Raw genomic sequence first — 15,493 nt, forward strand, 5'->3', positions numbered from 1 at the left:
GTTGCACAGCCAGTCTAATTACTATACACTCCGTCGAGCTACTGTTATAAATCATAATCGATATTATTACAAAAGGAATGTAAAGAGAATTTAAAGTCTAAAATATTGAGGGGCTCATAAGTTGTTTTTTTATTTTTTTTTTTTTTTTATTTTTTTTTATTAAGGGAACGCTTAAATTTAAAGCATTAACACTCATTGAAACCAAAATCCTTTTTCCAAGCTACAGTATGTAGACACGCACACATCCATACACAGGTACAAGCGCGAGATTGAACGCGTATGATTGCGTACGTACGTCCGTATGTATGTATGTAGGCATGTATGTATGTATGTAGGTATGTATGTATGTTCGTATGTACATATGATAATTAATAAAAAACCCCTTGTATATCCTTCTTATGAGCACATCATACAATTGTTCCGTTCCTAGTATTTGTATATTAACAGCTATGTATTTCAGTCTGTATAAGACGACATTGAACGGGACACTTAGCTTACAACCAATGTTTACAATGATTGTTATAATTAAGTATTTGGCTGTATTATAATTTTAATAGTTGATTATAATCGGATATATATCTGTATACATATAAATACAAATTAACTATAAAAAAATAAATAATTTAAAGAAAATATAAAATAAGGCGGATAGAACAGATGTTTGGATTATATAGTGCTTGTACATTAGCTATTCGTGTGGAACGATAAATATAAAATGCTTCGCTACAAAACCGAGAATATCTTTGTAGCATTCAAATAATTTGCCTTTTGGCATATCTCCTATGTAATACCCGTTGATCGCACAAATGGTGCAATTATATGATAAAGAATAGTAGCTTTTTGTTCGATGAAACAAAAAAATTGTATCGATTTATTGTAACAAATTAAAAACGATCTTGAACGGGTAACGTTTATTACCGAACGATTCATTACAACCCAGTGATCAATCCATCTATACGTATCATTAACGAAAATCTTTGATTTGATATTTCGCGCGCTTCGATGGAACACACTGGAATGTTGTTCTACACCGTTTTAGTTCGTTTTTACTCTCTACGTGGCTTCAGGTACTTTTCCATTACCATAGATAAAATCAATTTTTATCACATTCGAGAATCGCTGGTTTTTAATGTACTTTAAACGAAGAGAGGGTAAAGTATTTGATTATGAAACGTGTGGGCTGCCCGAAGGTTTCCTCTTTCGTTCCGCGTTTCACACGTTTAGTAGTTCCACGTTCCAGCAAGTCATCGCGTCATTGATTTTATGACGTGTGAATAAAATATATGCCAGGCATTTCTCATTAATTGCAATCAAGAAGAAAAGAACGGCATGGATAAAACGATATTTTCGTTGCTACGCTTTCGTTTTATTGGATATATTCGGTGAATTTAAGAGGCATGCGCGCGGCGTCGGCAACGGATGACGTCACGCGTAGTAATACACGCGAAGAGGCGCATGGCGAGTCGAGCGTCTGCAGAGGCTGCGCGAAGTGGGAACTGCTTTCGATTGTTGGCGGGCGCCGCCATCTTGGTCAGTGAGCTTGCGAGTGGCTGTACGACGAGGTGTACCGTATTTCGGTGAAACGAGTATTTCGTGCGATTTCCCTGAAACCATTTGTCTACCCGTGAAATCCACGAGCATCCAAGATGTCGGAACGGGAGGACAACGTTTATAAAGCGAAACTGGCTGAGCAAGCGGAACGCTACGACGGTGAGTGCATATTTTCTGGGAAAAGGACCCGGCCTGCGCCAAAATGAAATCCACGAAATCGACACAAAGCACGGTTACGAAGAGAAAGGAGGTAGCACCGCCCTCGTGGCGTTGCCTGCTGAACGATTTCCTCGAATCTGTAACGAGTCCCTCTGAAAATTTTATACCGGAATCCAGTCTCGTCGGATCTGTCAAAAGTCTGTGAAACGTCAAATATGACTAATACGCATACGGTAGTGACCGAGTTGCCGGTTCGCAACCGGTGTTTCTTTATCAAAGGGTGGGTTTCATCGTAGCTTCTGTCATTAGTCCGCTTGACTCTGTCACGATATGCGAACTCCCCGGAGCTTCATCGGACCGATTCGCTCGACAAACTTATCAAATGATTTCGTTCGTTTTCGAGCTATACTTGATTTCGTCGAGACAAGCTTACGTTAACGCCGTGGACGCGTTAGGCATGTTGTATTCGGTACTTTACGAGTCCCCTTCGGCAGATAACCAGACAAGTCGGTCCTTCACCGACGTGTGTGACGCATAGGCACGGCACGATACTTACCAATCGCTGCCGGGTTACTCCTTAGACACGTAGTAACGCGTGTTCTGCTCGTGGCATTTGGCCTTGAAACCAGAGAGAGAGAAATCATTCGGGCGATCGACCGAATCAACGATAATCTCTCTGAAAAACTGCCTGCTATTTTTCTCCATAGACATTTCTCTCGTTGCGTCTCCTCCGAGCCTATTACGCAGTAACATCGCGATGTTCAGAATTTCGGTTTTAGAAATTTTTATTCTCTTTCTGGCGAAAGTAGCTCGCAGTGGGGACACTAGCTAGCGGTAGAAGGGGGAACCGTCAAATCTCTTCGTTTTACGAATCTCTCGTATTGCATTTCTCCCTAGACGTATTTTACGCAGCGCGCTTTGTCTCGTGGGACGTTATCAGGCCTGCGAGTCGAACGTACGCGTTTGACATTTTCCGGAAGTGCGATGTAACTTCAACGGAGATTCTCTATAATCGTTCCAGTAGCCTCCCGTTCATCACATTCTAGCCTCTCCCTGGGAACGAACTTATATACCTGCCGTTAGTAGGTTACAGGAATTTTTCGGAGTTCCCTCTCTGGAGGTAACAGTGCCAATTATTTTATTATAGAAATTACTTCATCGTGAAATATTTGTACGCGTGTATTCGTTTTATTAATCTCATTCAACCAGAAATTACTAGAAATCTTCTAACACGTTTCGTAGGTCGAAAAAGTGCGAGGAAAATGCCACCAATGGTGGCACGCACAAGAAGGAATACAATCCCTCCATTCATCGTGCGAGGCTGATTTTCATAATTTCGTCGTTTTCGTCGTCAACGTGGGCAACGTTTATCAACGCAGACATATTAAAGGGTGGAACTGCTTGCATATAGAGGAGAGCTCGGTTGAAACGGCCGCTAAGCGTGAAGAATGACAGGGTGGAAGGGAGTGGAGCTGATGCGACTCTCCCGGGTATGAGGGGAAGGAAGGGCGGTCGCGCAAATTTGAGGGTTGCCAGAGAGCAAGACAAGAATGGTGGGGAGACAGAAGGGGGTAGGGATGGACGACGGGTGGCGGAGATTACGAGTGGAGGGTGAGAACGGTAAGGGGTGAGATGAACGATGGTGTTGGAGGGGTAGAGGGGCCGTAGCAGAAGGAAAGTATTGATCTGTACTAGCTATCCTACGTTTCTGTACACCTCCGTACACCGGGTATATACCGCGTTCGCGGTAATTCTCACCGTCAGGAACACTGCCGTGAACTTGAGATTGATCTCGCCTCATAAATGTCACCATGAAACATCCTGTTGATTTTAAATGAACGATAATAAAGGGAGGATACCCATTGATCGTCCTCTGTGATCGGTATATTTATAGGCAGATTCCACCAATGAATTATGCCATTAAGTTCTGCTTGGCGATTGGTAATTGTTGTTCCAAGATTCTTTTACATTTTTTTTTAAAAACGATGCATTCTTTATTGTACCATCGTTCTTTGCGATGGAAATTACTGGCGGGTTGGTTTGACACCAATTGAAACTGATATCCACTTTTTTTCAGAAATGGAATTCCAGAAATAGAAGCTCTACATTTTATTGCATGTCCCGTGGTAACGTTTACACCCGCCTATCGATCCAATCACGGTATCAACAGATATTGATATCTCCTACAAACTGTATCAGTACAGCAGACAGTAATTGATTAATTTTTAATAACGAACAGTTGTGACAATTTCATTGTCAGACTCGTCGATCAGATTTTTAATGAGCACCACCACCCAAGTAATGAGACGCAGACGAAACCACGTGTATCCAGATCGATATCATTATTCTCGAATGACGTACACCTATAGATAATAAATACATAATAGTAACCAACCTGCTTGCAAAGTTCAAGGGGCAGCGGGTTAATATATGCTGGTGCGCCGGTCTTTTTCGCGCAGAGCCTCTCTCTACATCCCAGATGAAACTAATAATATATCCGTACACGCATACACATGCACATGGGGTAATCGCGTATTAATAATCAATAGATCATTTCCGTTTCATTACTTTGCCATGATTGCATGTAATATACCTCGATAACTTTGATACCTGTATCAAAATGGTACAGTGTACACACATCTTTCTTCTACAATTTTGTAATCGTTTCTATTTTTATTTCCACCCTTCTTAGTATCTTTTAACTCATTCATAATTAACGTCGCAGAATTTATTGCGACTAAACCCTAAGACTTGCTGACTATTAAGTTTAATCAGTCTTCTACCACTTAATAATTGATGAATTTAATTGTAAAAGATTTAACAAGCATTTGTTACTGTTGCTTCAATTCATAATGGCACGTTTCGTCGACGGCGGTGATTTCGCCGGCGTGATTTTTACAGAGATGGTTGAAGCGATGAAGAAGGTCGCCTCGTTGGACGTGGAACTGACCGTCGAGGAGAGGAATCTCCTCTCTGTCGCTTACAAAAACGTGATCGGTGCGAGGAGGGCTTCCTGGAGAATAATCTCAAGCATCGAACAAAAGGAAGAGAATAAGGGCGCCGAGAGGAAGCTGGAGATGATCCGTCAGTACCGATCCCAGGTCGAGAAGGAACTAAAAGACATCTGCGCTGACATCCTCGGCGTTCTCGACAAACATCTGATCCCGTGCGCGTCTACAGGCGAATCGAAAGTCTTCTATTACAAAATGTAAGGGGTCCTGAGGATCTTTGACTATAGGTCATGGTTTAGAACAGTCGCCAAAAGAGTATTAAAGCTATGCGTACGTTGATCCGTGTCATTTTCAATACAGTACACGTGATACTGTTTTACATATAGGCGCGCAATGTAATTCGTATTTTAGATTGCTTTAGTATGATACCTAACAGAAAGTCCCAGAACATTCATGTATATTTGCCTAGGTGACTTGCGGAACAAGCATATGTTTTTACAAATATTCTTGTTCCAGGTAGCAATAATAAGTTTGAATGCAATTTCCTCTGAAGTAATTCTAGAAAATTAGTAATTTCCTACTAACTGTGTATAAAAAGAAATGACATCGGAGCTAAGAATTTGGTACTTCTCGGTATTACTTAAAGCTTGGATATTCGTAGGACCATATTTTTGTGCTGCAAATTTCTTTTATAAATATGCTTCAATGTTTGAACGCGTATGAGTACATGCCTTTAATAATGACTCAGGGACATTTGAAAATTTGGAGATACGCTCATAAAAAGGAAATCGTTGTTATTATAATAATATACGAGTTGTATTGTAAAACGAGGATTAAAATGCAAGTTTCTGGCTGTACGGCACGGTAGCTTAAATTAAAAGGTAACCAGCAACACGGAAGAACGTACCGTTTCGGTCACTGATTTTCGAGGTATATTGTTTTCTAAAACTTTCAGCCCGATAATTCCGCGAGGCGGATATAATGTATGAATAAGCGTAAAAGTTCAGTTTTACTGTTTTGATGAGACGGAACACTCGCGCGTCGAATGTCTTAGTAACTTTGAATTTCATGGGAATATCCATCGAAATCTGTATCGCGGGATTCACATAATTGATTCACAAATAAGTCGCGGTGTATGCGCTAATAGCCTATTATATTTGCTGTCGTATCTGCCTTATTAATATCGGTGCAATACATATAACATGTCAAAATATGGCGATCTAATATTTAAAATTATTAATACATTCCATTATCATATGATAATTCATTATAATTCTTATCCGTTTTCCTACAACGTAGTATCAGTTGATATCTGATGTTTAACTCGAAGAGAATAAAAATGTCTACTTGTTCATTGTAGGAAAGGCGATTATCATCGTTACCTGGCCGAGTTTGCCGTGGGCAACGACAGGAAGGAAGCTGCAGAAAACTCTCTTGTCGCTTATAAAGCGGCGAGCGACACCGCCATGACGGACCTGCCACCGACTCATCCCATCCGCTTAGGATTGGCCCTCAACTTCTCCGTGTTCTATTACGAGATCCTCAATAGCCCCGACAGAGCGTGCCGTCTGGCGAAGGCGGCCTTTGACGACGCGATCGCGGAACTAGACACCCTGTCCGAGGAGAGTTATAAAGATTCCACCCTCATCATGCAGCTTCTCAGGGACAATCTTACTCTCTGGACGTCGGATATGCATGGAGACGGTTAGTATTTGAAAAAAAGAGAAAAAAGCTGCCCTGGTTCGCGTTTAAAACCGTTTCGCTCACTACTACCAGCTAAGAGACCTGTAGAAGCGGCGTCGCACGATCAATAATATGTATTGCAGCAGCGCGATAAAATCTTCCCGTTGTGTATCAGATTTTTCTTCGCAAGCAAAACAGAGCCTTCTAGATAGAGAAAGAGAGAAAAGGAGAGAAAGTTGGATGGCTTTTTTAAATGACTTATTATTTGTTTTTTCCACAAAGTGACATAATGGAAATTTGAGATTTTTTTTTAAACTTTTTTATAGAATGCACTTTACTTTAATTTAGTTTATGACCGTGACTACGTGAACCGATAGTTCTCTAGCAAAAAATTGTCTCTAATTTATCTATTAAAATAGCTTGTTGAGCATTTTCTTATGTAGTTCTAGATATATCCGTCGAAAGCTTTCGGGAGGGTTAAACTGTAGGTTGTGTTATTTTTGTATTCCTCTGTATTACACTTTTGAACATCGTGTCACGTATATGTGGGCGGTGAATGATTGGTCTGTGATTTAGAGTTCGAGGCTGATCGCGAACACGAGGCTGCGGTCGTTTCCACCAATGCTTGAACCCAGGCACGCACACCCTTCTCCGATACGCCCTTGCACCATAAAGTCACCCGGTGAGCAACTCGAATCGATTCCCCTCCTTTCTTCCTTAAAAATACCATTTAGATCCTTCGATCAGTAGGGTAGGGTCGAGATAACTCGCTCCCAGTTTTCGATCAGACGTTCAACCGACCCCACCCTACCTGTTACGTAACCAATACTGACCTCCTTGGTTTAATTAACATTTTTCCATTACCCGAGATAAGTGATACCATAAATTAATAAAACCATTCACGATAAAATTAGAATAAATAAATCTAGGTATTTATAGAGCTGTACGATGCATGAAAAACATTCAGAGACATGTGAAACTAATCGATCTCGTATTTTCCTTTTGTCTAGGGGAGGGCGAACAGAAGGAGCAGTTGCAAGACGTGGAAGATCAGGACGTATCGTAACTCTAACTGTAGTGAGTGTTATCTTGCGCATATAAAACTGAGAGAAACCACGAGAAAGCAAAAAACTCTTAATAACTTGTAAGCAAAAGAAAAAAAACAATTCAGCAGGTGGCAGTTCGGGGTGGGAAGGGGAGATCTTTAGCGATCGCGTGATCCTATGCACGCACGTACGATTACTCCAAACAACAAAAAATATAACAAAAGGCGAAAAAAAATCATTCGAAATAATACACACGATATACACGTTGAGTTGCGGGAGCGCGCAAAAAGGTAATAAAGTAAAAAAATTAAAAAAAATATATATACAACACACCCCGCGATAAATAGAAAGAGACTGCAAGAGCATTTAGAGAGGCACTATCCTTTTTGCCTTCTTTTGCGTATTGAGAAGAAAAAATATATGCTATCTTTAACACTGTGCATGCCCGTTCAAAATTCAGTGGACGATGTCGAGAACGTTGAGTTGGACACCTGACTGACAGGGCGCGTATACGTGTATATATATATACACACACATATATATATTCATCCGTATTAATAAAGAAAGGACGAGGAGAAAAAAGAGGGAAAAAAATACGCGCCAGTCTAGTCAGGATTAAACCTTCGTTTCTACCAGCTTCAATGAGTGAGAGTACGAATTATACGCATTGTCCACCCGCAATAACGTTATGTCAGTAACGAAACATACTAATGGCTCGACGTCGATCAAAGTGCATATATATATTGTGTTCGTTTGTTTTCACCTCTACACAGGCCCCTCCCCTTTGCATAATCTCCTCCTCGTCCTCTTCCCCGCTTTTTTACTGCGCGCATCACTGTTCTCGCATACTACGACGAAATAACGATATTATTAATGTATGCGTATAAATCGAGTGTAAATCATGCCCCCGTTTATCCGAAAGGGATGAACACGCGCGTCTCCTCCAGAGCTGGGGTCGCACGGTTTGTCATCGAATGATCGTATCGAGGGGGATGAGTGTGTACCACGGTCAGGATCAAAACCGCGCGGCTTCATCTCTGCTTTCTGTATAAGATATTATATATGAATGTACTTCCGAAGAAGTGTCCCGGTTCGCGAAAGCAATTAATTTCATACCGATACAACGTATAGGTCTCGAGCATGGGTTCTCCTCGCGTAGTCATTTGTAAATTCAAAGAGAATGCGCTTTAACGGGTTTGCGAAAGCGTCGTACTTAAAACGAAATGCAATAACATCGGTCTTGTCTTAAGTGTTTGGCTTTCGCAGTGTCAAATTTTACGTTGAATAGAAGTGAAGAGAAAGAGAGATCTTTAAACCGAGAACAAGAAGAAAGGAGAGAAGAAAATACGTGCAGTCAGTCATAAAAAGTCTACGCGTACGCTTTTCAAACTCTGAGTATTTAAAAACGAACGAGGGTTTCGAACATTCTCTATTGGATATCGATGCGCGCAAAATTAGAGGGACTCTGAAAAAGTGCTACGTACAATTATTTCAAAAGAACGTGAAATGTAAACTCTGCTTGCAGGTACTATGATTGAACTCTACAGAATTTCAAAGTATAAATATATTTATACTTTGCCGGGTCTTTTAAATAGTGCGCACGCTCTGTAACTTGAATGGCATACATTTTTCGCTTCCAAAGGCAATTTATCATTACCCTTATGTTTAACGATATCTGAAAAATGTTAAGAACCCTTATTTGAATTTTAAATGTGTACGTAGACATTTCCGACTGACTGTATTAGTGTACCGTTCTCTTTCAGGGACGGCAGAACGAAAATCCTGATCAATGAGCTTTTCTAAAACGAAAAATAATGAATTAAACGAACGAAAGAGTAAATTACGTTTCACAGACAGAAAAAACAGAAATAACAACAATGTAGCTATCTAGCTAGTCTGTAATTGTGGTTGTACTTTTTCATACGCCCCCTCCCCCTGTGTAAACTATAACGATCGCTGTGGTATAACAGAATTACAGAATAAACGATTGTATCCCGACTCTTTCTTCACCCGCGCTCACTTTCGCTATCACTGTCCTCGATTCCACCGGTATCGTAGTTGATCTTAGCCGTTGCGTCCATTCACCTTTTTATCGATGAACCGTTCGGTCGATTGCGCTTACGAAAAGAAATGAAGAGAAAATACGAACAGAAAACATTCCAATGAAAACAGTTACAATTGATTCGTTCTTTAGCCTGCGCAAAATTTAGCAATATGTATACATATACACGATGTAAAACCATCTGCGTTCTCTATAGTAAACATAGCGTTAATCGACAATTTTTATCTGCGTTGCGAAAGGAATGATTTAAAGTGCAATTGGAAGTACCAAATGTCCTGTGGTCTTTGTCGATGATTCGAATTGTGTAAAACGAGCTACTCGCGAATAGTTGCATTTTGTTGAGTTTCTTTTTTCTTGTACGAATGTACGCAGAGGTTCATCGAAGCGTGTCACTCGTTTCATTCGTAACCATAAGTTTCTGACCGCCACTGTGTTATATACATGTAGCAGGAGAATAAAAATAAACTAAAATCGAATTCGCGCGGTTTTCTCTCGCGATCATAAAAACGTCGTGGATGATCCGTAATTAAACCGTGTACAAGCGTGCAGCAAAAAAGCGAGGTGTATACAAAAACGGGAAGAGATAAAGAAGAAATGTGAAGGGAATGCGCGCAAATGAGAGATCGAGAAAAAGCTCTGCCTAGAAATTTTCGGTGTACATCGTGCCCCCTTGTATTTAGGATTATTAATAACACGATACAAATTGATAATCATGTTATAAAATAACGTTACAAATGAATAACTCAAATCGTAATATCAACGGCACCGTAAGTAAGTATATGCGAAATAATCTTAAGATCGTAAAACTAGGGTATTGAGGTGAAAAAAGAAATGAAAAATTTTTAATCGACGCGAATCGTACGAGAAGCGATTTACGTGTGGTAGAAAATCGAAGACAGTTTAGAGGAGCGTATCGTCGGATATGAAAAGCAAAAGAACACCATCCAAAGGAAAGTACTTTCATTGAGTCGCATGGAAAGAGAGTAATCGGAAGCCACGGAAAGGAAGAACGAAGACCAGTGGCGAAGCAGAGAAGACATCGGTATCATCGGATAAGAATTTTGCAAATATACAGTTTATGTGAATACGTAATGTGTGCGTAACGTAATCGATACGCGTACGAGCGACAAATCTTTAAAGGGAAACAGAAGAATTTATAGGGTACAATAAAATGCTTGTCAGTGGCAACGAATGTGGCGTTCTATAAAAATGAATTCCAAACGACGATAAAATGTTAGATACCTCATCCAATTACTTGCTTACACGACGGATTAAAAACAAGATGAAATAGCCCGAATCAACATTGTTATTACTATCGTCGATGGTATAGAGCGTATGACTCACAATGAAGCGAAGAGAGGAAAAAGGAAAAGAGTAATCAGTGGAGTGTTTCCTGGTTAAAGTAAAATCGTAGATAATAAATTGATACCACCTTGGGTTTCACTGTAGGAGTATTAAAAAAGAATATAATAGGTGATACGCTTTTATCATTTAACCGATACCGTTTGTGTGTGCTCTAATGGTCGATTTTTATAAAAGAAAGAAAAAAAATGAATACAGAGAACGAAAGAAGTTACACACACCGCATAAACCTTTTATTATTCCATCACTCTGGATGTATTACTTGCTCTTGTCTCTGTATTATAAACACTAGTTGTGTATATCTACTACTTTTTCTGTAATTATCTTCGAATCATTCCATCTTGTCGCTAACCCAGTTCAGGAGAGCGAATAATTAGACTTGGATATCGAAAATTTATCGTCATTTGGAGAAGATGAAACAAAAATTTGTCCTTTTTCTTTTTTTCCGGATTCGTATGCGTTTCCACGCTCTGTATTATTACTACTAACTACTATTGCAATCAATGCGATTACACCGGATACGACCTTTTTCTGTAAAACCACACAAACACATACACACGTGAAAGCTATAAATAAAGTAATTACAACTCTCTAATCGTTCCCTCGGATATCTTTATTAATATTGTTAAATATCGATACTATTAGTCAGTCATTAAAGTTAAATATATATATATATATAAAATATTCTTTGTGTTCCCAGTGTCATAAGTACAATGTATCACCCGAAACTAGATGTAACAATCAAAGAATGCATTTCACGCAATTATAATTTAACATTTAAAAACACAAATTCAACAGCAGTGGTAATCAGAGACTTGCATCGCTCCATCTTGTTTTTATACGTCAAGTTACAATTCTGTGAGAAGCATTCACTGAAAATTTTCTCTGTCGTAAAAAAATAATTCTGTCTTCCACGTTAGGTGATCCAATCTGTCCATATCGATTACTCGATTACAAAATAACTTAATTTGTTAAAACTATTTACGTATATACCTACCGTCGATCGATTGCGTTGAATTCAATCAAATACATGACTATCAAAACGACTGCGATCTGTCTAGGTGGATGCCGATCGCGAACCGATATTTTTCGCCTCCGTATCCTGCGATTGATTATCTTTACCAATTATGTTCTCGCGGAAGCTCGACGTGCCTGGAACGAGGCGTCTCGGTCGTTTGTTAACGTCCACCTGTTTCAGGATTCGTCCCAACGAGTTGTCCGTACCCTTCATGATCGGAGACAAGCTGAGACTCGGCGCCGTTCGCGTCTTCATCATCCGTGAGCCCCTCGGAGATCTAACTGCTTGATCGTTCGATCTGCGCCTGGCAGATTTCAGTTTAACGCTGCGCAGCATGTCCAATGAAACCACGGGTCCCTTTGGCCCTGGTATGGTGTTTCTTCTGTTCTCCTGAAACATATACTCATTCATATCATATCATGGTCCTGGTAACAATTTTTCTATTACTTTTAGGGGACAAAAGAGGGTTCTATTTTGGGAAGCTATATATTTATTCGAAAGCAACACAGGGGAGCAGAGTTCTTTGATGTTGTCGCGTGGTGAACGTTAAAGTTAAGTTCTGAAAGGTTTTCAGGGCTTTGCAATTTATTTTCCAGACGCCCAGGATCACCTTGGGACTTTTAAATAACACCCCTCAAGTTTATCCGGTTGAACGATAACCAAGGCCGAGGAATAATTAAACGGACTAAAAAAATTGTGCCGCTTTATTAAGTGGCTGGTTGTTGAAATATTTAATAAGTGAAACCCTAATTTTACAATGAATGAACTCTTAAAACCGCTAACGTGTAACTTTATTCCTTCAACTAGAATTCGATCTTGTGCCAAGGGCTGCATCAAGAGCCTCGATCTCAACAGGCTGGACTTCTCTACGTCACTTATTCATATACTCCAATTAACCCAGCCGGCACGTAACAATCCTCGGATTTACCTTAACGTTCTGCGGTGCTTTTTTTAAGGTCACCTTCAGCAAATCCTCGACGGTTATAGCGGGCCTGTTGAGCAGCGGTGTCGAGCACTTTCTCGAGGGCGTCCTGACGTTTCTTCCGCTGTTGGGGGTGGTCGGCGTAATCGGCTGTGCTGGCGACTGAGAGGAAGGAAGAGGAGGTGGCGGCGGAGGCGGAGGCGGCGGTGGCGGTGGCGGTGGCGGTGGAGGGGGCGGAGGGCCGTCTGACGGGACGGAAGACATTGAAATCAACGGCATTGGGGGCGGAGGAGGTGGTAGTTTCTTCGGAGATCTTGGTTGCGTGCTTTCCAGCACCTGGTGCAGCCTCTTCAGCTCCTGCATCAGAGTTTCGTTGTTTCCGGCCAGTTGCTTGCTGACTTCCTGCATTCCGCTGACCTCCGCGGTTAAAGCGTCAAGGGCGGTGGTATTGCTTGCACGCACCTGCGATAAGGAGAATTACATCGTAACGTAACTTTATTTGATTAATATTATCGCTAAATGAAAACAGAATAGATTATGATTTTCACTATCTCTGTTGGTTTTCTTTCAGTTTATCAAGAGTACTGAAAGGTGCACCTGTGTAATTTCATCGGACAAATGGCTGATTTTTTCCAAGAACGTATTGATCATCTGCTCGTTCTCCGTGCGTAGCATGATCACGATCTGGCTGAGTTCTTCCACTTGTCGCCTTGTTGTCGAGGACGGTGAAACAACTTGCTTCAAGCTACCGTAACTCTGAAACAGTTATTAATGATAACGAAAACAGTTCTCTATGCAAGCAATCATTAAGTTACCTTTTTCAGCGTGGTCGTGATTCTTTTCATCAGCCATGCGCAGTACAGAGCGATCTTGGAGATTGGTCTCTTGGTGAACCGACACGTCGGAGATCTTTTATTTCGCTGGAAGCTCGTGCACGTACACTTCTTACAAAATTCGACTTCCTGTTCAGGCTGCAAATAATTATAGATACGACAGAGTATTATCGCCGCTTCATATTTCTATAATTCTTATCTACATAAACCTTTATTAAGTGTTAACACATAAAAGAGTTACTTCTTGAAGGCATCTGCTACAACAACCAGAATCAGAGACAACTGGAAGGTCTAAAAGCGACATGGCCGGCGATTCAGTACTGCCACTGCTCCAAGGAGTCTTTAAAATCGTGGTGTTCTTCTCCTCTGGCAACAAATCGATAATTACACCGGAAGCAGCAGATTCCTCCGGCCTTTCCACTTCCTCGTCGTCGAATTTCAACGTAGTTCGACATCTTTTCGCAGGCGGTGGTGAACCACTGCAGGGGGTTGTTGAACGAGCCCTGATTCTCGTCACAGTACTCTTCACGTCCCTATAAGCTTTTCCATCGTCATCGATTTTATCATCGATCTCGTTAATCTCCACGAACGGGCGTTTATTGGCACGCTCGTTCGAATTCTCCTCCAAGGACGGCGGGGTAATCCAACTCGTATGCAACAATCGAGTCTCGTCAAATTTTTTGTCTGGTAATGGATTCCCAACGAATCCTTGGTTGGCAGTACGTACCTTGAGGCTATTCAGTTGCCGCAAATTCTCGAGAATACGTCTGCACTCGTTCCAGTTGTTCTCTGAACGACTTCCATCCATGTTGACCTTAGGATTCTTCTCATTCACTATTTCGAATCTGGTATCCTGGTTCTGCCGGTTCCATTTGTCATCGAATCGTACTCCATACTCGTAGGCGGAGATCGTCGAACGAGATTCGTCTAAAAAATTATGATATTCATGATTCTGCGTTTCTAATACGGAATTGTAATTAGCAAATCGTGCTGGCTCTGAAATGTAGCCGCGTGGAGGATCGTAAGTCGATTTCGAGGATCTAAGATCGGTATCGCAGGTGGAAACATCGAGCGTAGCCTTCGAGAAAGATTTAGCCTCTTGTACGGTCTCGTAATTGGTATTCATTTCTAGCTTCACTTCGTCGTTTATTGACAAAGTTTTGTCCAATGGGAAGCATTTTTTTATAGATATGTCGCTGTCCTGATTGGGCACTTTTGGTCGCTTTGCACATCCACCATCCTCTTCTTCCCAGTTTTTGTCCGACTCATTCAAATCTAACTTCCTTCGGCGTAGTTCGGGTACGATTTTCGGACTTAGGTCGACATAACATGATAAATCAGGTTGCGGGCACTCGAAGAGTAGAGTTTCTGGAGATCGGTGCACAAGCTGTTCAGAAGATCCAGATTTTCTCTTAAAACCAGCATCTGTTTCCCTCGCTGTCTCGTCCTCATCGGAAGAGTCCGAGTTCTGCAATAAATTCTCTTGAGAGTGATGTAAAAGTTGTTTGCGACGAGATCGTTTGTAACTTTTCTGTTTCGCCATCGTGATTTCCCTCCCGGTGGCCTTTGCTCGATGTGCTTGGAGTTTACGCGGATCCAGCTGACTCCATGGATCCTCGATCAAGTATTTATTAGCATTTTGAAAGTGGGGAATATTGTACGAAAATACTTTTTAAAACAAGTTAACTATTTTGCACGATGAGAATCACGTGTTTCAGATCTGGCTTCGATAATCTACCGAACAGTACTACTTGTTCAATATACACAAATGACATTGCTCGACCATATCATTGGAAGTCTGTCATTGTTTGTTTTGATTTGAATAGAACAAACTGAACGCTAGGGAAGTTTCTTGATGATACTATTATCTCTCGATTTACTTAATCCCGTTTAAGATCTTTCCTGC

General features: G+C 41.0%; 2 protein-coding genes across 3 annotated transcripts; one reads left to right on the plus strand and one right to left on the minus strand.

The window, feature by feature from the left end:
• Positions 1-1,470: 1,470 nt before the first annotated feature.
• 14-3-3epsilon (tyrosine 3-monooxygenase/tryptophan 5-monooxygenase activation protein epsilon) lies at positions 1,471-11,409 on the plus strand. 2 transcript variants are annotated; one of them, XR_013102556.1, is made up of 5 exons: positions 1,471-1,710; positions 4,612-4,918; positions 6,022-6,365; positions 6,921-7,026; positions 7,355-11,409. XR_013102556.1 is itself a non-coding variant. In XM_076905283.1 (4 exons), the coding sequence occupies exons 1-4, from the start codon at positions 1,647-1,649 to the stop codon at positions 7,408-7,410; spliced, it is 771 nt and encodes a 256-aa protein (XP_076761398.1). In that variant the 5' UTR covers positions 1,476-1,646; the 3' UTR covers positions 7,411-11,409. The 2 variants fall into 2 exon arrangements, 1 of the variants encoding a protein (XP_076761398.1); XM_076905283.1 differs by lacking the exon at positions 6,921-7,026 and having other exon boundaries at positions 1,476-1,710.
• LOC143429599 (uncharacterized) lies at positions 11,407-15,179 on the minus strand. Its single transcript, XM_076905274.1, has 5 exons — positions 13,829-15,179; positions 13,570-13,725; positions 13,352-13,510; positions 12,761-13,216; positions 11,407-12,222 (listed from the first exon to the last, which is right to left on the minus strand). The coding sequence occupies exons 1-5, from the start codon at positions 15,128-15,130 to the stop codon at positions 11,872-11,874; spliced, it is 2,424 nt and encodes an 807-aa protein (XP_076761389.1). The 5' UTR covers positions 15,131-15,179; the 3' UTR covers positions 11,407-11,871.
• Between the last annotated feature and the right edge of the window lie 314 nt (positions 15,180-15,493).

Source organism: Xylocopa sonorina, chromosome 12 (genome assembly GCF_050948175.1).
Source record: "Xylocopa sonorina isolate GNS202 chromosome 12, iyXylSono1_principal, whole genome shotgun sequence".
In the NCBI taxonomy this organism is placed as follows: domain Eukaryota; kingdom Metazoa; phylum Arthropoda; class Insecta; order Hymenoptera; family Apidae; genus Xylocopa; species Xylocopa sonorina.